This window comes from Triplophysa dalaica, chromosome 9 (genome assembly GCF_015846415.1).
Source record: "Triplophysa dalaica isolate WHDGS20190420 chromosome 9, ASM1584641v1, whole genome shotgun sequence".
Lineage (NCBI taxonomy): Eukaryota > Metazoa > Chordata > Actinopteri > Cypriniformes > Nemacheilidae > Triplophysa > Triplophysa dalaica.
Genome location: NC_079550.1, coordinates 11,694,684 through 11,717,936, shown reverse-complemented (window position 1 = coordinate 11,717,936; position 23,253 = coordinate 11,694,684). Strand labels below are relative to the sequence as shown.

The window sequence follows — 23,253 nt, the reverse complement described above, 5'->3', positions numbered from 1 at the left end:
CGAAACCTTTTAATCATTCCTGATGTCCTTAAGCAGGACTAGTGAATAAGGACACACTTGGCACAGTGTTGTGATGTTTGTGGGTCTTTTTTGAGGGCACACTTCTCTCGTATAATTACCCTTTTGTCTACCTTTTGAGCAAGTGATCTATTAAGTGGGCACACTTCACATGTTGTTGAGACTTTATTGGAGACATATGTGGAGTGTGCCAGGCTTTAGGGTGCCATTTCTCACAGCTCTACGTTCTAATTGGAGGGTACTTACAGGAGGTGAGAGCGTGTGACCAGTGACTGAATCCCCTTCTCATGGAGAAGAGTAGAAAAGAATGTAGTCTACTTATTGTACTTATTCTATTACATTGTTGCATATTGAAAGAATATTAATTTGTTTATCTTATATGAAACAAAAATTTCATTAGAATTTCAATAGGCAAACATATTTATTTAAACAGGTAAACGAGTAACACCTTTAGCCCTTAATGTTGTGCTTTAAGAAATAGTTTGCAGAAAAATTAAGTTGTCTGACACAACTTGGGAGGTCCCATTTGCATTGGAGCTTGAATGTGCAGATGACCATTACCCAGAAAGCAATGTATATATTTTAAAAGGAAATATGCTTTGAGACAAACAAATATGACATTAACCCACTGAAGCTCTATGTAAAACTTTTTGGGATGGGTGTATGTATGTTTTGGAGAATCCTTTTTGGACTATATACATATACAACATGAAACAGATATTTTATAAAAAAGCTTTGTTCAGCTCAGGAAAGGTCATATTAATATGGAATGAATTTGGTGGGATTTAGTCCTGTTACCAGCAGGGGGCAGATTTGTATGTTTTTCAGTATAAAGGTTATATTAACACAGTTTCTTTATTTTACAAACTATAAATTGTTTTCTAATGAAATCAGAATCACACACTGGTCATTTTTATTGTCAAATACAGAGCATCACATTGTTCAGTGGTCGCTTTAAAGTCCATTGTAAACATTTTTGCTGCCTTAAAGCCAATTTGATTGTACTACAAATTGTAAGTCGTTTTAACTTAATGTTGCCCATGTTGAGTTGATTTCACTTATTAAAATAAGTTGAAATTGCTTAACTTTTTTTTATGATTTAACGTAAAGTAAGGTAAAGACATGAGTAAAGGTCAAATATATACTATAAATCTTGTGTACTGTTATTGGTACATATTATAAACAAAACCTATACAAAAGGTCTAGTTTACACAAACAGTACATTCGGATCCATTGTGTAAGTTGTAATTTGAGTGGCTTGTTCATGACAACTGGGTTTAGTTTTTTCCTGTGCAGTTCTAGAGGGCTATGGAAGTTTGTTTCTAGTATGGTTGTACATTTTTGTCCAATGGAGGGCGCCGGAGTTGTCCCTGTAAAATGACTAATAACTGTAGCTAGATCTCAGGGAGAGCATTGGGACTACTGCACCCCTGCTGTAATGTGAGCCGGCACCCCCTAGGGGGGGTGGTCCTGTCTTGTTACAGTAGGCTGGATCCCAAGTAGGGCAGAACCAACACGTTTTGTTGTCATTAATCTTTATTCTTACCAAGTCATTTTTGCAGTGCACTATATTTCAATACAGTAATAAAAACAAATATATGTAATATTTTCCAAAAAGCCATGTTTAAAATAGCAGGTACAAGTTCCCTCTCCCCTTTTTCCTGAAATAATCACTTGGGTCATTTTAACTATAGAGTATTGCGATTTTTCGTTATAGAGACAAAAACTCACTTTCTGCTGTTTTTTGCAATGTTTGGAGAGTAAGAATGCTTTGATGCAGGTTTCCAACAGTCTTACTCGGTTCATTTCTTGCTACCGGTTGGTTTGAAAAAAACTTGATATTCCAGTTTGCACTAAACAGACCTAACTCGCCATTTTTTTTTTTTTTCAGATTCCAGATGAGTTTGATAACGGTAAGTCCTGCATTTCTTAAGAATCTGCAAAAGTTGATTGTGACAGATGTGTGTTTACATAGCCTTCCAACTCCCTAACAACAAAAACTTTAACTGCCATTAGTTATTTTTATAATCTGACGTGTTTTTTTTACATTTTTGCTTGTGTATACAGTTATTTTTTACTTTAAAGTGATAGTTCACTCAAAAATGTAAATTCTGTCATCATTTACTCTCCCTCTTCTTATGTTCCTGTATGAGTTTCTATCTTTGGAAGAACACAAAAGAAGATATTTTGAAAAATGATGTTGACCGTATTGCGATGGAAGCCATTCACTTGCATTGGTTTTGTGTCCATATAATAGAAGTTAATGGGTGCCAACGCTGTTCGTTTATCAACATTCTTCAAATATCTTCTTTTGTGTTCTGCAGAAGAAAGACAGCGATACATGTTTGAAATGATAAGAGGGTGAATAAATGATGAAAGAATTTTCTTCTTTTTCGGTGAACTATCCCTCTAAAGTGTTTTAACAGTGTCTAAACCTAACGCGACGTGACACGACAAAAGACATTATATATGCATAGAACTATCATAATTAAAACATTTGTCCACACTGGAGCTGTTCTGGAAGGATGCAGCTGATCTTACTTGGATTAATGCACAGATCTTAGACAAAATCATGTTGAATACAGTTTTATCAGACTGATAAATTAGCTTTGCTTACCTTTAAATATAGTGAGAAATAACAGGGGAGTGGATGGTAACATAATTAGAAACTTTTGTAGGGCCTATGTGACAGAAATTTGGCACGATTATTTTTACGCTTGCAGTCTGTCCAACAATTCCTGCTTTTCAAGCTTTGGTCATTTAAATGCCTCTTGGACCCAGAGATGTATTGTTTGTCCCAATATAAAAGCCATTTATGCAGATGAAGACCCTTCTGGTCTTTCTGTGTGTTTGTTTACCTGTCAGGTTTGAAAAAACATGATGGATGTGCCAAATAGCACCCACACACAGCACCCTATACCCAGTGCCAGGGGTGTCAACCCACTTCTCAGCCAAATGGTACTGGACCCCTCCACATGTCCCCTCAGGCATCAATCTCTTACGCATTTTGACTGGCCCTTAACCTTTGGCATGTGGCGCATGTCCCATTTACTGGTGGCAATTGTTATATCTCTTTATTTTGGCTGATTTGGTATGAAATGGATGAATTGTTGGGTAATCATTTGTGTAAACTATGGAATTATAGGTTAAAGATGACATTTTAAAGAAATAGATTGTCCAGTAATGAACATTAAGGACTCACCTCAAAAATATAAGATGGCATATTTGAATTTTTACATTTTCGATAAAATGACCCCTCACCTTATTTACTTTCATTGTACGGAAAATATGTTCTTTTAAAATAATTGTTTTGTATATTTCAGATGAACATTAATCATGAGACTGGAACAATTTTAGTTCAGCGTTCTGTCAATTAAGGGCAGCTTGGGTTTTGTTGTGATAGCGTTGACATATTTATATTATCAGCAACCGAGGACGCGCTGGCGTCAAAGAAGTCGTTAGCATTATCAACAGAGTAATGGTACAGATGCCACGTAACCAGTTAAAGCACCACCTGCCCTTTATTTACTGCTGATATCAATCGAGATAGCATGATGCTTTTGCATTCTCCGCGATATCTCTCAGTCTCATAATGATTGCGTAATTAATTCTGCAGATTCCCCGACGTGTCCTTCTCTGCCCCCCACCTCGATTTATTATCTCAGAGCCCTGAGCGCTGCTGTCTGACATTAATGCTTATATAGCTTTTAATGCCATAACGAAGGGCCATGATTACTTTAGGGACCGGGGTGAAACGCCCACTCCCTCTAGAGAGTGGTGAAGCAGGTTTTCTTTTCCTGGGTTCATGCTCACCCTCCCTTTCCTAGCAGAAGGCTAGCGTGGGGATGAAGAGCAGACTCTTGATAAGTGTTATCCTCGGGGAGACAGGACTATTCAAACAGGTGTGCCTGCAAATAACCTTTTTCGCTTTACCAACTGACGGCATTCAATGAATGGGCTTACTGCGCCTACCCACCCTTATCAAAAGCTGTATGACTCAATTTGTACAAAATGGCAATTGGCCAACGGCATAATTTAAGGAGAAAAATGATGCTTATATTAGATCATGCATATCTTTGTTTTACAGTAATATGATTACATGCTTGCAATTCAAGTAATATGTCTGGCATGAAATTAAACAAATTCTCTGATATGACAAGTGTAGTCTTGTATTAGGTGTTGTAGAATGTACTCAAACGTGCCAGCAGAAGTTTTGCTTGCAGCTAAATGCACATAGATTTTATCACCAACTAGAACAATAATAATAATAAAGAAATAAAAATCAGGTATGCGTGACCGGTTCAAGGGTGAAAGCTGCATTTTTCTTTCTCACTGATAGTGAATGAAGGCATTACTATCATTCTGTTAATGTTGGGTATTAGTTTTATACTTCAGACATTTGTGTAGTAAACTCAAGCATGTATTGTGATTAGTGGACAGTGACCAATATGTAACCATAATTAATGAAAGAAAAGTAAATGACACATAAGCGAAATTGCTCAAATATATTTAATTTTGTATTGTTTTGTAAGAATTTGCTCACTGCTCCTGGTCCAAGCCTCCACTCATTTCAAGTTTCATTTAGAAACATTTACACGAAACATTAATAATATATATATTATATACATATTACAGCATAGGTCAATCTTATTGAAATTTGTCTACTTTATTTGATTTGTTGTAGGTATTAAATGTGTATCCATCAACAAACATTAATTAGCTGAACTGTGTCATTCTGTTTATAATTATTATAATTATATATAATATCATGTATACTTGCATGCCTTGGGTGTGTCATAGAATAAAGCTTATTCTACAAAGTTATTCAAAAATGGCCCGGACACATTTGTTGGTACTCCTTGGAAAAGATAATACATAATTGGATCATTTCAAACTAATTTGTTTCTTTAATTTAGTATCACACATGTATCCAATCTTGTTATTAGTCATTCAGCATATTTAAGTGGAGAAAAGTAGTCACTGTACTGTTTGGTATCATTTTGTGCACCACACTGAACATGGACCAGAGATAGCAAAGGATAGAGTTGTCTGAGGAGCTCAGAATGAAAATAATAGACAAGCATGGTAAAGGTAAAGGCTACAAAACCATCTCCAAGCTGCTTGATGTTCCTGTGACTACTGTTACAAATATTATTAAAAAGTTTAAGGTCCATGGCAATGTAGCCAACCTCTCTGGGTGCCCCGCCAAAAGGAAAATCGACCCCAGATTGAACAGAAGGATTGTGTGAATGTTAGAAAAAGAATGAGGGGAAAACTGCCAAGGAGATACAAGCTGAACTCCAAGGTGAAGGTACATCAGTTTCTGATCGCACCATCCATCGTTTTTTGAGCATGGAAAAAGAAAAACATAAAAAAGCCAAACTTGAATTTGCTAAAATTCATATTGACAAGCAACCATCCTTCTGGTAGTCAAAATCTGAGCTTTTTGGCAAGTCACAGCAGCTCTATGTTCGCAGACGAAAAAAAAACAAGCTTTCAAAGAAGTGAACACCATATCTACAGTGAAACATGGAGGAGGATTGGTTATGTTTGGGGGCTGCTTTGCTGAATCTGGCACAGGGTGCCTTAAATCTGTGCAGGGTACAATGAAATCTCAAGACTATCAGGGCATATCAGGAGCGAAACGTACTGCCCAGTGTCAGAAAGCTCTGTCTCAGTCGCAGGTCATGGGTCCTCCAACAGGATAATGACCAAAAACACACTAAATTCACCAAAGAATGGATAAGAACAAAACATTTGACTATTCTGAAGAGCCTTCTATAAGTCCTGATCTGAATCCTAGCAAACATCTGTGGAAAGAGCTGAAACTTGCAGTCTGGAGAAGGCCTCCATCACACCTGAGACAGCTCAAGCAGTTTACTCAGGAAGAGTGGGCCGAACTACCTGTTAACAGGTGCAGAAGTCAGAAAATGTTTGCCTGCAGTGATTGCCTCTTAAGCTTGTGCAACATAATATTAGGTTAGGGGTCCCATCTTTTTGTCAATGACATTTTCATTTGTTTTATTATTAACATAATTATGTTGAATAAAAAAAATCAAAAGCATAGTCTGATTTCTATTAAATATGGAATAAACAATGGTGGATGCCAAATACTTTTGTCAGTTGTTTCGGGGAAATTTGTGCATTCGCTGTTTTTTTGTGTAGTATTATTTTTGTTAACTTGAATATAAATTTAGTTGAATTAAGTTGTATTTAATGAGGATATGTCCTCCGCTCACAAAACCTTAAGCCAAACAAACAAACATTAAGCAATTGGCCATAACGTGAAGGTTACCACTAGTCTGGTACACTAATCACAGAGCAGTTAGAGCACTGAGGGAGGGCCAGACCTAAAGACCACTTTTCACGGCTGGAGAAAGGAACGATTGACAGGGAAGAAAAGCACGAGGCCTCCAAAGAAAAGGACGGAGGAAGAAAGGCAATTGAGTAATGGCCTTTGGCAAACTAGCGAAGCATATGCTAACCCAGAGCAGGATTAAAGGAGGCTTTTGTTGTGTCCAGTGGCCTAGCCATCGATCTTCATATCCCTCCCTCCTGGCCTGCGACTCAATGGGCGGATCCCTCCGGAGAGCCACAAGCCCTCTGCGAAGCAACAATAGGAATCCTCGCCATTTACACTGACAAACAAGGTTAGGACAAGAGGATCTTCAAAGCCGGCCCAGTTGTTTCCCGCTAGCTTTTTTTCTTCTCCGTTGTCATCTTGGATCAGTCTTGGTAACGGTTCTTGCAACTGTTCACCCTTTGTTTTGATCTTGGCCTGGTGGAGAAGGATGGGCTTCTGCTGGGACAGATGTGTGCCAGTTTGAATGAGCCAGAGATGCACGGGCATCTACGATCAATAGAAACGAGATAAAACTCCTAAAAGATCCTAGAAAACAAACGTTTTATGAGAGGCTCTTTGTCTCGTACAGTTAAGACCATGCACACACACTTTTTTCTCCTTCCTGGCTGTAGTTATATGATCCCAAAATTCATTCTTGCACAGACTTGCTGGCATAGATATGCAAGACCTGATTTCTTTATGTACCAACAAATATCTTTAAGAAAGGGATTTCTTTTCACAATATGGGGATAAGAGCCAACTTATATGAACAATACTGCGGTTGGGGAAATGTGGGCAACAGTCTTATTTTTACAGGCTGTTGCTCATTGCACGCACTTGTGAGACTGGTTTGAAATTTTGCCATATAGTTGTCAAGTGTGCGCACCGTCCCAACTATTGAGAAATCAGGTACAAATGGTCATGGTGGATACACTCCTGGGACTTTAATGGATAGTTCACACAAAAATGAAAATTATTTTGTCATTTACTCACCCTCGTGTGATTCCAAACCTATATGACTTTCTTTCTTCTGCAGAACACAAAAAATATTTTGAACAATGGGCGTCATTCATGAAACCTTCGTAAATACACAAGTAAATTCTGAGTAATAGATCTTGCCTTAAGCTTTCCTCAGCATTCGCAAATACTTCGTAAAGTCAGATTTCGTTGTAAAATGTGTGTATGTTAATGAATGCCAAACATTCCTAAACAAGGGCGCGAATGCACGCTCATTCACAGTTAGTATGGTCTCCGACTATGAATTACATCTACACAAATTAATTATCTAGGAATGCTGTTATCCTCTGGACTTCATTCTCTGGCTTGGCCACATTATATTGCATAAATGCATAAGATACTAATAGGTTTCATGCTTAACAAAAAAATCAAACAATTAAACTGTCCACCAAAGCGTTTTTAGCCAGTTAAAATAATAATAACTGGTGCTCTTATGAAAACGACAAGCTGTTAGCGCCTGAGAATGCTTTGGAGGCACTGTGCACTATTTTGGAGATGCGTTGGTTGCTGTGGTTTAGAATAACCGCAACAGTTAGCCTACTTGTTAATAGTATCTTATTTTGAAGAATATTATTTGATATGACAATTCAGTAACCATTAATATAAACTTTTCGACTGTTGTGTATGATGGTTGGTCAATGTAGTGTTTGTCCCGCCTCTTATCCACTGGGATTGGACGGCTGTGTAAAAAAGTACAGTGACGAGCAGCTCTGCATGTTACCTGTGGTTAAAAAGGATTAAAGACAGGGCGAGAGAACGGGTGAAACATTATAATGATACATAGTGCATCAAAATGCAGTGTCATCAGTTTCTCTAAGAGAATACAGAACGTTACGTGAGGTTTTACCCACTATTGACACGTGGTATTGTGCAGGTGTACATTTCTTTCGTACCAACTAACATTTAGAAAATTTACGTCAAAACGACGTCACAAACATTTTACAAAAAAAGTAGTTCTGCTCCTGTTTCGTGAATGAGGTCCAATGTTTGTAATCACACAACATTGGCTCCCTTTGACTTCCATTGTATGGGCACAAAACCATTTCTCAAAATATCTTCTTTGTGTTCCACAGAAGAAAGAGTCTAATACAGGTTTGGAGTGACATGACAATAAATGAACAATGAGTATTTTTGATGATCAAATCTTGGTTGAAGCATGTCTAGCAGTTTTTCTAAGTCCTCCGTACCGTGTCACTCATTAGTCTCGAGGGAGAGCTTATTCCATTGGAGACTGCCAACAGGCACATGTTCCCTTGAAGAGCGCAAACACTCCCCCTTCAAACTAATCAAACAGGAAAAAAAGGGAGGGAAAGATTCAGAGCGGGCAGACGAGAGGGTGTTTAAGCAGTTTGTATCGTCCCTCCCCCATGTCTTCCAATCAGCCTCCTTCCTTTGGCCTGATGTTGTTGATGGGGCCTCTTGGTGGGCTGTCTGTCTTAACAGACGCACAGCGAGCCGGGCAGGAGGTGCGGGCAACCTGTGTGTCGCCACTTTATCTGCCCTTTTCACTACTTGAGGTGGCATATGGTACATGGTGATTGGAGGCTGCGAAGTGGCCAAACAGGCTCTTTATTTTTGTTTAAATGATACGGTTATGTTGTAAAGTGTCTTTGGTGGCTATTATTATTTGATGTAGTAAAATAACTATTATCCAAACAGTTCACCCAAAAATTCACATTCTGTCATCGTTTACTCACCCCTGAGTTTTTCAAAATCTGTATAAATTTGAGTGCCGGGCAACAATAGCATTTTTTATTGTGATTTTAATCGCATGACTGTACTATGATTAATCAAATTAAGTGTAAAATTCAATATTGAATTCAAAAGTAGTGTATTGTGATCTTTCATTTTAAAAGTACTGCTAAATGAACAAAAGTGCAATTAAGATTTGGTTTACAAACACTTACACAACAAATAATGTGCTTTTTTACAATAGTATTTCCTTTACATAGTAGCATTATCAATTTTAACTTAAAATATTTATTATAAAACATTAAACGTTACTCACTCCCTGCAGGATTTTGCGATCGTAAAACCAACGCAAAATCAAACAAACTCTGCATACTTTGTGGCAACTTTCAAAAATTTTGAGATTGTTGCAGATTTTGCGCCTTATTTTACCAAATACGCGCCATGTGACGTCCTCACATCGCGCATTCCGTCAAAACCTGTTTCAAAAGTTAAGCAGAGAGATCCTATAGAAGGGAGATAGAAGGGTCTGTAACACTTACAGTTTACCAACATCATCCATTGCCATCTAGCCGTTAGCATTCGCTGTTACACTTTTTTGACTAAAGGTTGCAGGCTAGTGGCTTTGAGTCAAGTCGGCCTTACCAATGTGTGTGTCACATTCTTAAACTACACACCTGGAAACAAAATAATGTTGTAAACATCATGTTTATTTCAGTGTCATTGAACATTCATCACAATCAACTAAACGCAGAGTTCTTAAAAGTTCATGGCATAAACTCATTGCATAGACATTTCCACAACCATATACATGTACATGAAAAGACATGTGAGTGGTTGCTTGACCTGTCACTCAAAATAGCCATTTGTGCGGGCCTTAAACTTAAAGCGGCCAAGGTTTCCAGACCTTCAGTATCAATCTACTGCATGCCTTTTAATCATAGGAAATTTATAAATAATGTTTTCACAGGTGGTTATTTTTAAAGAAGAACCCTATTCGCCAATTCAAGTGGGTCGCATATTACGTCTTTGTGGGGCGAGAGCACTGATAGATAAGCTCATGGCTGAAGTAGAGGAGATGAAATGGAGTGGTTTGTTCTATCAACAATGTCTGGATGAGATTTACAAAGAAAAGTCCATGTAAGAGTTCGGTACCTTTATCCATTCAGTTCTTGCATTCTTGGTTCATGTCATGTGCGCGCTTCAGCAGTCTTGGGGCAACCACAAATGCTCTCATTGGTTGAGAGGCGTGGTGACGCCAATCCCAAGCCAGTAGGCATCAACATCCAACCCCTTCTGTGACCCATGGTTTGTCTGTCTGTAAGTTTTAGAACCAGTGAGCAAAACAGACTTTAGAAATAAAAGAATACTTAAAGAAACTGCGTTAATGCATTATCAATTAATTGTCGACGTTAATTAGTCAATGCGATAATAACAAGTTAACTTTCCCAGCCTTAATAAATTTCTTTGTTCTGTTGAACACAAAAAAAGATATTTGAAAGAATGTAGAAAAGCAAACAGTTCTGGGGCAGTTTTAACTACCTTTGTCGTTTTTCGTACTATGGTAGTCAATGGTGGCCAAGAACTGTTAAGTTTCAAGCATTTTTCCAAATATCTTTCTCTTGTGTTCATCACTACAAAGAAATGTATACAGGTTTGCAACAACTTAAGGGTAAGTAAATGATGACAGGATTTTTATTTTTGTGTGACCTGTCCCTTTAATAAGTGCAAGTATCAGATGTTTAGTTATTAGTAGCATACCTGCAAACTGCCGTTGTGAATCCAAATATGCCATTCTTGTGAATCGTACAGATCCGAAGAGTTTTCATCCAAACTGGGTGGGGGGTCTTGGTGATTTATAAAATGCAAGTCCTTGGATGCCATATTTTAAACATTCAATGCACAGATACTGGCATTGAATGCGGCAGAAAAACGCATTATAGAAATCATTTTTGCGCCAGTGAAAAGCATTGCTGAAAGGGACGAACACAAAGTGACGTCCTGGATAAAGAGAAAATTGCGTTGATATGTATTAGCCAGTTCGCCCGTTTAATCAAAATGCCTATGTTATGTAATGTGATTTTTTTTGCGGCTCCTTAAGATGTGCACTTGCAGGCCAAATGATTAGGGCAGGTGTGACGGTTCTTTTAAATTAAGCAAATAATGTCATTTTTCTTGTCAGAGTGTGCCAGAATGCATAATTTACATGTTAAAATTACAAAAAAATCTTATGGGGAGGATGCTATCCCAGACCCATCGCACCACACCAAACACCCCCCCAACCCCGGTCGTACGGCTGTCACCTTTATTACCTCTTCCGAGTTTGAAGGTCTGACCTGTGAGGGGTCAAACAATAATGTCATTTCTCTCCGCTTATAGAAGCTCCAGTCATCCAACAGCTCAAAAGAACCTTTAAATACTTCCAAGATTACAGACAGGTGAGAAGACACTGTAAACATTCATTATTAAAGATGTATTTGACCCAGAAATGAAAAATCTGTGTTTTGTTTACTTGCACCCTTAGGGATAATTCACACCAATCCGACAAATGCCAACAAACTCATTTGTCTAAATTAGACTAACAGTGTTTGTTGGCATTGGGTGGTTCAGTGTGAATTGGCCTTTTGGAGTTTCCTCCTTCAGAGCAGAAAAGAGATGACTTAACCAGTTTTTCAGTTTGATGCTTTCCTTTTATATTATCGTCTTGAGGTTTGATCATCTATTTCTGCTTTTCTGTAGATGATCATTGAGCCCACAAGCCCAAAGCTTCTCCCAGACCCTCTGCGAGAACCCTATTATCAGCCTCCATATACTCTAGTGCTGGAGCTCACCGATGTCCTCCTGCATCCAGAGTGGTCGGTAGGTTTCAAAGCAACCATATAAACAAATGTTATGTTTTTGTGGCCCAAACGTAACTTCAGAATAGAGAAGTTGATAATTGAGAAGAATAGAGTCCCTTAAGTTTATTTCTGATAAGAAGCAAAAGAAATAACAAGTTAATTACATTTGCTATCATGTTTAATGTATATCTAACCAGTATTATTTTGGGTTACCAATATGGCAAAACAGTTACTTAGCTAAACTTAAATTTTTATGTGAGCCTATCTCTGCAAGCCTTTCAGAAATCGTGCTCTTACTGACGTAAGCAGCCGTTCTTATTATAATATTTCCGCCCTTGATCTGAACGTGCCCAATCGTGCGGCCGCCATTGTTGTTTTCACATGTGTGAAGTTCCAACATGATGGCAAAGGTAGCAAAGCTCACGGGAGACAAGAGAGAGATGGATTAATTTAGTTTTAAATGGAAATCATCCATACTGAGCGGGGCAAAGCTGCAAATACAGACATTGTAAGTACAGGTATTTTTTAAGTAAGACCATAGGGACCTGCGGCAACTTAAAAGTAGATAAAATGTCACTGTGACACGTTTGTCCGTTCACTATTAGAGTGCGATATCTGTGGCTTGTAAACATGGGGCGGGATTTTTCTGTGTAACATACTTTGACTTGTAGAAATAGCGATGCGTTTGTCTGGAGTATCTTCACTTCAGAAAACTGTGTATGGTTTGTAAACACGCAACGCGGTTCTCTCTCCCTAATGTGGTCGTGACTGGACGGGCTTTTCGAATGGCCCCGGGGGAAACCGGTGTGCTTATCGGAAACAATGTGTTTGGTGTTCAAAGACGAGACCTTGTTTCTCGTTCGCTTTATGTGACCATACTTTAATGTTTTGATGCTGGAAGCACAGGCTCACTGCACAGTTTCTGCTGAAAAGGGGGCGGAGACTAGCAGCTCTCTTGCATTTAAAGAGACACACACCAAAACTACGCGTTTCTCCTCACATGCAAAAGTGGGCATGTAGCACGTGGTATATTAAAAGATCTGTGGTGTTTTTTGAGCTGAAACTTCACAAACACACTCTGGGGACACCATTTAACATCTCGTGAAACCATTCGAACAACCTTTCAAGCTGCAAAAACATTCTCTCAAGCTGCAAAACATTTGAAACAGTCAGAATTGTGCAACACGTACTTCTTAGAACATTTAACATTGTTCAAGCAAAATATTTGTCTGCCCTATGCAGCTGCATTCCATTATACTGCAAACCGCAGATTAAATCTACACTTTGTAACCTCGAGCAGACGTTTCTGTACTGTAGTTTCTGTATGTACTTTCAGTACATACCCCATTTAGATGTCTCGCATGGAGGTTATGTGTTTTTTTTGTCTCTTTGATTGACTATGAAATGACCCTGGTCACTTTAACAGTTTAAAGGTTCCCCCCCTTTGACAAACTGGCCTTATCAATTCCTGTTAATCACATGGGGCCATCTTGATGGCTTTTTTGGGCCAGTCACCTGTCGATCTCTCCCTACCTGTTTTCTCCCTCCTCCCCTTATTCTCCTCTACCTGGCCACCTGCAACCCCACACTCCCCCGCTGACTGTTACGGCAATACATTGCTCTGAGATTTGTGTTACAGCTAAAGCGATGCTTTGTGTCTGACTGTACTACTTGGGTGTAGGTGAACACATTCAAAACTGACTTGAAATGTATCTGTTACTCTAGGCGATATAAAAGTGTGGTATCTACCTCTTGCAATAGTCAATTTTTTAAGTACAATATATTAAATTCTTCTTTTATGTGACATAGGTGCTACATTCTGATGTGTCTTCTGTGTTTTAAACCATACTTGTTGTCGCCGACCAGAGCATGTGAGGGGAGCGGTGTGTCGCTCCGCTCAATATTTCACTCAATGACTTTGTGAGTCGCTCACTGGCCAAGAAAATGCTCTGCTCATTCTCACCAGTAAATCAGATCCCGCTCTGACATAAAATGTGTCTTGTAAGCCTAATAGTTTTCAGTTTATAAAAAACTTCTTGAATAAATTTCTCAGTTTAAATAGTAGGCTGAAAAAGAGCAGTAATGTTTTTCAGCCGACATTCTGTGACATTACAGCCAATATTTTTAGTCATTTTTTATTTAAAGAGTGCCCAAAATAACTATGTAATAATTGATGAAGTATATTAGATTTTTGTTACTTTAGTTCCGTGAACATAAAGCTGCCATAGTGCAAAAGACTATGGTAATGTCTTGTGTTCTGTCAACAAATTGCTCCTGTTTTCGTGGAGAGCGACAGGGGGCAAATATGAACAGTTAGTTACGGAGCAGCTGTTTTTGTGGAGTGCTCAAATAAAATTAACAAAAAAAACATGGCAAAGAGGAAATACACACCAGAAGATGATTTTTGACAATTAAACGTATGTAATGTGGGCCTTTGCTTTGCAAATAGATAGGAACGGTTTTAGACACCACCACATTTGAGTGACATGATAAACACTTTTGTGCATGTACTACTGTATATTTTTCTAGTCTGGAGTGCTAGAATCTTTCGTTCTGTAGTTTTTTCTAACTAAAATCAGTAAAAAAGTTTTTATTTTCGTCTATTTATATTACATTTACAAACTAACAACACACAATAATGGTCAATAACCTTCATTTATTTAAAGATATTTGTTTTCAGAAGAAAAAGAAACCTTTCACATGATGATGATGGCACATTGCCTGTCAAAAAAACAAATGTGTGAAAACAGCATATTTTCGCATCCGGTTTCTAAAGGATTGAGGACTGATGGCAAGGGTCATGCTCTAAAGGCAAATTTCTTCATAAATATTATCATGATGGGTCCAGAAAAAACAAAAATTGTTGGCTGTCTGTGTATGCTTAAATTAAATGAGGAGGAGATGTACTCCTTATAAAGGGCAAAAATCTGTTGCATATTATTTTGTTTCTTCATTAACGAAAGCAAAGATTGAAAGTGAATGTACTGCGTTTTAAATATAGATCTTTAACATTTGTGTTTAATGTGTATTTTTTATATATTCAGCCGTGGAAAAAAATGAGAGATTATTAAAATGTTTATAGGTAAGAATTACCTAAAAACAATTTTTTACAATTTTTATTTCATTCTGTGAATTACTAACAACATTTGTCCCAAATTTAAAAAAAAACTTTTTTTTTTGCATTTATTCAAGGAAATTAAAACTAGAGAAACAGGTCAAAATAACAGATCGTCTGTATTTTTACAGACCTCAAATACTGCAAAGATAACAAGTTTATATTCACATTTGAGCAATACAACACAAATATTTGTACATTTATTTGGAAACGTTCAAGATTTTTTTTTATGATCACAGTTTTTCATGGGTCTTGTCATGCTTTCAGTCTTTCGAATTGCTGTTGGGTGACTATATGTCACTCCTGATGTTTGATTTTGTAGAAATTCATAAGACATTGGACTGCACTGGACAATGGCCTCAATACATGTAGAAATGTTGATATGAAAAGAAAACTTGAAATGGTCTCTTATTTTTTCTGTGGCTGTAGATAGGATTGGTAGCTGCAAATTAGCCAGTAAGACATTTTTGATTATTTGTGATCAATAAAATGTAAAATTTCTCACAACTAATACTTTAGTTGTATTGAGTTTAATGATTAAACACATTTTGTTACCCATGTATACAATGTTGTATCTTGTGTGTATCTAATGTTGTATGGATGTTCTCTGCTTCAGTTGGCCACAGGCTGGCGTTTTAAGAAGAGGCCTGGCATAGATTACCTGTTCCAGCAACTGGCCCCGCTGTATGAGATAGTGATCTTCACATCAGAGACAGGCATGGTGAGTTCACTTTTTCTATTTACCACAAGAATACCAATGTGATGGGCTGCTTATTTGTTTTTGCATACAGTAACTAGAATAAGTGTCTGCTTAGCATTGAACTAGCTCACAATAGTTGTTTATATTTTGGGTGCTTTTGGGGCACACCTACACCTTGTTGATTCTACAAACAAGCAGTGGGTACTTGTGCTCAAATATAACATTTCCTAAATAATGCCGATAGCCAGACCTTCATGCGGAGGTTCAGTGTTTGCGTGTGTCTGTTGGTGTTTTGTTGATGTGGCACCAGTGAGTTTTGTGTTGTTATTTGTTTGCATGATTATCTGATGTGGCCACACTTTTTGATTCATGCAAATGTGCCTCTTTGACTTTAAATTGCCCTTTTAGTGTCTAGATAAATTACAAACAGTCTTTTTAATTCTACTAGCATTTGCATTTTTCATGTCAAATTGATAGTTTCGCTGCCAGATGTATCTGAAGATATGTGATACTTTTAATGATCAACTTTATTGAGTAATACTTTCCGGGGTTTAAATGATTTTTTACGATTTTTTGCACACAGACGGCGTACCCCTTGATTGACAGCATAGACCCTCAAGGATTCGTCATGTATCGGCTCTTTAGGGATGCCACACGCTACATGGAGGGCCACCATGTTAAGGTAAAGTCCATGATCTGTCTCTTACTAATCACAATGTTAGACAGATGAGCATTGTTTAAAGTCTGAGCTCAACAAACTCCCAGTATTTAGGAAACTGTCCTGTTCCTGTAAACAGTGGCCGACTCTTACCGTAAAGTTTTCTAGTATTTCCCCACCATTAACCCCAATTCCTTGAGTCATGCTGTAAACAACGCAACAATCTAAACACCGATCAATACAGCTAATTCCACCAAAACCTTGATCGTGTACATATGTTTATTGATAGACATGATCCAACCATGGGGAAACCCATTTCTAAAATTGCACCATTGCAAGAAGTCTGAAATTCTGATTCAAGTATGTTTGTCAACTTCCTGTGTTGTTGCAAATGATTAGTAATTGCTAAAACCTGTCTTCAAGCTCCAACATCTGTGCATGTGATGTACACTGATCTTATTGCTCAAGAACATCATGCGGGTGCTCTGTGTCTTTTCCCAACCCTGCTCCTGATCCCCACCCCACGGCCCCCTCTCCTGAGTGACCTGGACAACATTATGGCGCGATGCCCCCCGTGTCTCTGCTACATGCCGTCCTTCTGTTCGCCCATTGATTTCCCCCACTGCTATGTCCTTATTCTTTTTTCTTCTCTCAACTGCCCAAGACAATAGCAGTTTCTCCATCTCCTCCCGTCACTCTTCATGGGCCTCATTAACCTTCTGCCTCCTCCTTTTCCTTCATTAGGTCCTGCATCGTTATCTAAGCTTTTTCCTCATTATACTTGTGAATGGCGCCGAATCGAACTTTAAAGCCAAATGTAGTGTACGGAATTGACTAAATTAGTAATTGATGTTAGTTCAATATGACACTATGCATTTAAAAAGTTGCATAAAATGCCTTATTTTTGATGGTTGTTCATTGCGTCTTTAATGTAACAACTAACAATGTCTACAGATTATGCTATAAGTCTCAGACCTGCTACCTTGTTGAACATTTGCTTGATGAATCGTACAGTATTGGACAAAAGTGGCGTCCACAATTGACATCTTGGCTGTTTATTTAAATGTTTTATTAAAGATGCATTCAAATATTGTAAGCATGGTGCATTGGTGTGTTTGGAATATAAACTGAAGCTCTCATCTTTGAGAAGAATGTAAGGAGGCTTTGCAAAGAATCTGCCTGAATTGCAATCTTCCTGGTTTACCAACAGGGAACTTCATGTGGTATATAAAATTTCCGTCCTCTTGTCATTTCAAACCTGTTGCCAAAAGAAGATATTTTGAAGAATGTTCTTAACGGCCCCCATTCACTCGCATTGGGTTTGTGTACGTGCAATCTAAGTGAATTGGGGCCAGTGCTGTTCGATTATCAACTTTCTTCAAAATATCTTCTTTTGTGTTCTGCGGAGGAAAGGTCAAAAAGGAAAAATGATGACGAATTTGTGAATCGGAAAACTGCCTCCGTATTATGTCGGTAATACTCGTCCATTTTTGGGTGAACTATCGCTTTCATGTGCACAACACATTTTAGAGAGAGGAAATCCGGTTTATAACACGTACCAAATGTTTAGTCATTTTCTTTGAAGCAGATCCAAAGCAGCACATCTTTTAGCAATATATGAAGTCTTTCGCTGTATTCATTTGCAAATCACAATAGAAACATTGTACTTTACAATATAGCCAAAAGAGTAGTTTAATTTGCAATCCGATCATGGTATCCCGATGTATTCGATCGTAGTTGTATATTTCAAAATGTCATAGCACTTGACGAAACCTTTTTCTAATTTTAGTAGCATCTTGACACGATGTTGAGTATGTAAGGTCGCGCTACCCAAATGAGGCTTAGTGATCATACAGAAGCAGACGTGTGTGTATCTACACGTATTTATTTACTCCGGTCACATTTCACCACAGCCTGTTCGGCTTCATCCCCCAGACCCCATCATTACTCTCTCTCCGTCCACCTTCTGCCGACACTCGTCGGTCCCCCTTTACCTCCCCTTCTCTTCTCACTCACCCCACACCCCCATCTGGCCTTCTGGAGGGGCGCGTGTGTGTGAGGTGGAGGGGAGCAAAGGCGATTGGTTAAAAGCGGGAAGAGTGTTCTTCCAAAGAACTTCATTTTATCAACAGGCAAACTTTAGATGTGAGCCATGTGTCCACATACTACACAAGAATCAATGACTAATACCGCTGAATAAAAAACAATGGAATACTGAGATGCGGACACTGTGACCGATTCGGAAAACTGCCTCCGTATTATGTCAGTAATACCCTTGCATGGCTCAAGGTGGCCTTTCTGTGAACTGTTTGGTAAAGATATGACACCGGTGGATGCTGCTTCCCTCCCCCAGCTGAGGTACTGAGCACTGATAGGGGGGTGGACTGGCCTGTGATTGGCAGGTGCGTGGCGTGGCACGTGCGTATAGCGAGAGGCACGCTTTCTCTGGCTCGTGCTTCAATGTTTTACCTGGGGAATTGGAGCGACTCGGCAACATGACACTCTCGCAGCTGCGTTACGCGGCTCCATTCGCACACACTTTGAAGATCAAGCACACAGAAGTCCGAATCATCAGCGCACATTAGGTTTATTTAGGCACATTATGTGTTACCGAACATAAGATGGATACCATTCACGTAGCGTTTCACTATAATCCTCAAGACCCCATTATTTATCCACACACGCTTATAGACTCCACAACAAATACACTGCGAGAAGCACACGCTCGGACTCCCAGTGGGGTCTGGTTGTGTCCCGTAGGGAAGGCAGATGCCGGTAATTTATTGTAAATGCTACGGAGTGTGCCACCATCTAAAAGGGTTGTCTTTCAGGGCCCCTCCATCTCTCTCTCTCGTTCGCCACGCGCAACTTTTCCAGCCCCTCAGGGGGATGCTGATGACCTCAGTGATAGGGAGAGTGCAGCGTCCCTGTCCATCTGTTATGCAGGACCACCACGGAGACATCTGTCCCAGAGAGAGTGTGTGTTTGTGCGTCAGCGTGCTCTGGGCCCAATGGGCTAGTGTTAAGTCTTTGCACCCCTCCACAAATGCATAGGTGTAAATATGGTTCGCATCAGTGTTACGTGACATGGATGTTTGGGGGTGGTGCGAGAGGTGACATTTTGGTGACATTTAACCTCGATTTGTATGTATAGTCACTGCGATAAGTGGACTGGGCCTAGATGTCAGGCCTTTATTAAGCAATAAGTCATGAGAGGCAGTGCACCACGGTGAGTTTCTCTTATAAGGTGGAACAAATGTTTAGTAAAGATAGCTTTGGCAATAATCATCTTTGAAATTCATAATTCAAGTGAAGAAATCTATTTTCTAATGTTTACAAAACTCGAGATACAGGTTATTTAAGTTGACCAAAATAATTTTAATGAAATTAAATAAAATATTTGGCCTGAAAATTATTGTGAAAACTACACTAAAATGATAAACAAAACAAAAAATAGAATAAAATGAAATAAAATATAAATTATAGAGCAACATAAAAAAATACAAGTGAATAATAGAATGACAAAAGCATATAACAAAATAGCCAAGAATTTAACTTAAATTAACAAAATAATAGGTAATTTAAATATATAAGTAAAACTAAACAACTCTATAATAACCTGGATATAAATGAAAGACATATTTTCTCATATAGATTTCGCGAAGGTTAAAAGGTAGATTTTTGCGTTTTTGGTAGTTTTGTTTTCTTTTATATTATATATTTTTAAAGCAACTCCTGTTGGAACAATACTGATAAATAAATACAAAATAAATAAATGGTGCACACGTTTCACTAATGTGGCTATTTTTTTTCCTCCAGGACGTGTCTTGTTTGAACAGAGACACCTCCAAAGTCATTTTAGTGGACTGCAAGCGTGAAGCTTTCCACCTTCAGCCATTCAATGGCTTGGCCCTGCGCAAGTGGGATGGAAACTCAGAGGACCGCACACTCTATGACTTGGCTGCCTTCTTAAAAAGTGAGTGAATAAAATATGTCTGGTGAAATGTTTTGATCACATGGGTGTTGTTGGACTATATCATGATACAAAACATTCGTCACTGTTAAACCTCTTTTATGGTGTGTAGCTATTGCTGTGAGTGGAGTGGATGACATACGTACGGTACTGGAGAACTACGCCCACGAGGAGGACCCCATTGAAGCCTTCAAAAGACGGCAAGCGCAGCTTGCGCAGGTCAAGTTTTAAACGTTTTTATTTTAAAATGCTTCTGCCATGTGACAGTAAACAATACTTGAATAGCAACTTGGAATTAAATGCAACTTTTTTAATGTTAGCCTCATATTATTATTTTTTTATTGACTAAATGCTGGTTGGTTTGCATACACAGGAAGAGGAGCAGAGGCTTTCTGAACGTACTCAACAGAAGAATCAGGGATTTTCATTAGGGTCTATAGCAGGCCGTTTCTGGTCTCGGAAACAACAGTGAGGACTCTTCGTAGTCACACCCACCAGAACGGGTCCAACCTGGACTGTGACCCACCATTGAGATGAGGGTCGTAGTCAAATATGTGGACGGCGTGTGTGGACGTGTGAGAGGGAGGGGAGAACAGCTTCAGTCGGGCACAAACATCCAAACATCTACACTGAATGGTTGCTTCTTTGTAAAAGAGGTTGGGATAAGAAAGGCCCAGCTCCAAATGACGATCTGTTCTTGTGTAGAAGATGGCACTTGGACAGCAGACACACAGATGTGGTGCCCTAATGTATGACCTCACTTATGATTACAAACTTTTCAAGGGGTTTCACATTCTCGTCCTGGTTGGACCGATTCCTGTCATCTCCTGTATCATCTCTGCAAGAGCAAAGAACTACATACAACCACATGAACTGATGAAATGATACTAATACATTTTCATCAGGTAGGTCCTATTTTATAACCTTTACCTGACTTCTGATATTAGACTTGAATAATGTCTGTTGAGGGTATGGTCTGCATAAGTGGTCACAAACTTGAGGAAGATCCTTCTGTGTCCTCATGCTGCCAGTGAGACTGTGTTTTTCATGGTGATGCTGTTGAGCTGCTTCGAGCTGAACCTCGTCTTGTAAATTCAAATAAAAAGAGCTGAATCTGGTGTTGTTTCTCTCCATGTCAGAAATGGCCCCTTATGTCTGAAGATACACTTGAGTAATGTTCTTTGTATTGATATTGATGTGAACAGTAAGAATATGTCCAATAAACCATAATATTAGACATTTTGTTTAATGTCGTCTGTATTGCCTTGTCCAGAGCAGATGTCTTGTGTGTCTCCATCTGCATTTTGTGTGAGAAGTGTTTTTTATAGGAAATTAACTCTGATAAACTATTTGCAATTTGTAGTACACAACACAGACACTCAACCATGGCTAAATACAGTTGATCCCACAACATTTTTTACATATTCAAAGGAAAGAGGATACAAAGAGCAGCTGTTGGTTTTGGATCCACTAAGTTTTAATACAGTATGATGACTTAAAGATTATGGATACAATATTTTATCAATGTATTTTAAAATGGGCTCAGTTGTATTTTAGTACTGTGGCTTTACAACAGTGTAAGACCACATACTATACCCAAATTAATCATTAAAGTAAACAGTTATTTCACATCTATTACTATGGTCGAAAATAAGAATATTTTAGATGTAGAGCTTTCTAATTAATAGTAAACATGATCTCAGTCACTATTAAATGGTATTTATTATAATTGTTTCACTTGTTTATTGAAAGATATAAGTGGGCTACAGATAATGCCTTCATTTAACAATTGCCAAGACCATTGACTCCATTGTTTCACCATTGTTTAAAGAGTTTAATTGCAAAAACAGATAACTCCGGTTTCTTATTGTTTAAAAACAAAATAAGTTTTCTTTGCAACATTTTTGCTGAATGGGCCGATTCCCATCTGCAGCATCGTAATGCCTTTAAACACAATGAATGAAAATGTTTGCTTTTATTGATTCGAATTAGAAAACGGCTAATTAGAATCAATTTTCTTTATTGTTACGTCAACAGCACTCGCGCCCGTGTCGATAACCTTTTTGACCGATCACCGCAGGTCGCTTCAGAGGCAATTCAGACCCAAAATGCGAGGTGTTAATATTTTGTTATTTCCACACCTTCGCGTTTGACAGACGGACACGTGCCATCATGTCCTCGTGCTAACCTCCGAGTAGGATGAAATGTTTCTGCCTTTAAGAAAGTTAAGCGTGGTTTTAAAATAGTAAACGTGTAGTTCACTTTTTGACATGGATTTCCATTCGTGTTACCATAGTTTGACCACAACTAAAACTATTCTTAAATGTCGTAAGGGTGTGCAAATTCACGCCCACGTTAGAGCGTGATACAAAATATTGCATAAGTCATAACCTAAAAACGGAATTGGATTATATTATTTGAACACAGCAACAAATTCGCCTGTTCCAGGGCTGACCCCAACCAAAGCCTGTTGCACAAAGGTGTGAACAAATGACATACGAATAAAGTGACACCTAGGAATATCATGCGCGTGGTGGGAGCATGGGAACCAGTCTGCGCCAGGCACAGGGCGCCGAGCTTCACACCTTGACAGAGGGCACAAATTCTATGGATGCGCTGCGCCTTCTGCCATTGACTAACACCTCTCCAAAACTTTCGCCATGTGTCACTCCGTGAGCCACCCCCCCCCCCCAGAATTAACTAACACTCCGACGCGCTTTATCCCAACAAACGCGATGGCTCTTACACCTTTTGGATGTTAGACACGTGGATGAGAAAGTGTTAAGTACGGGCGCGCAAAACCAGTGAGAAAAATTACCTGTTTTCGTAGCCCTAAAAAAACCAGGCGCCGGAACCATAACAGTGGTGACTTTACTACACTTGTCTCCGGGGGAGGGGTT

At 38.7% G+C, this 23,253-nt stretch overlaps 1 protein-coding gene across 1 annotated transcript in view; it reads left to right on the top strand.

Moving 5' to 3' along the window:
* timm50 (translocase of inner mitochondrial membrane 50 homolog (S. cerevisiae)) overlaps window positions 1–21,590 on the top strand; it is a 29,573-nt gene extending 7,983 nt beyond the window's left edge. Inside the window, exons 4-11 of the mRNA XM_056756654.1 lie at window positions 1,910–1,931; window positions 11,447–11,505; window positions 11,807–11,926; window positions 15,639–15,743; window positions 16,306–16,404; window positions 20,200–20,356; window positions 20,466–20,572; window positions 20,727–21,590. Of these exons, the coding sequence (XP_056612632.1) occupies window positions 1,910–1,931; window positions 11,447–11,505; window positions 11,807–11,926; window positions 15,639–15,743; window positions 16,306–16,404; window positions 20,200–20,356; window positions 20,466–20,572; window positions 20,727–20,825 (768 nt within the window). The 3' untranslated portion in view covers window positions 20,826–21,590. The remainder of the gene's footprint in view (window positions 1–1,909; window positions 1,932–11,446; window positions 11,506–11,806; window positions 11,927–15,638; window positions 15,744–16,305; window positions 16,405–20,199; window positions 20,357–20,465; window positions 20,573–20,726) is intronic.
* The last annotated feature ends 1,663 nt before the right edge of the window (window positions 21,591–23,253 follow it).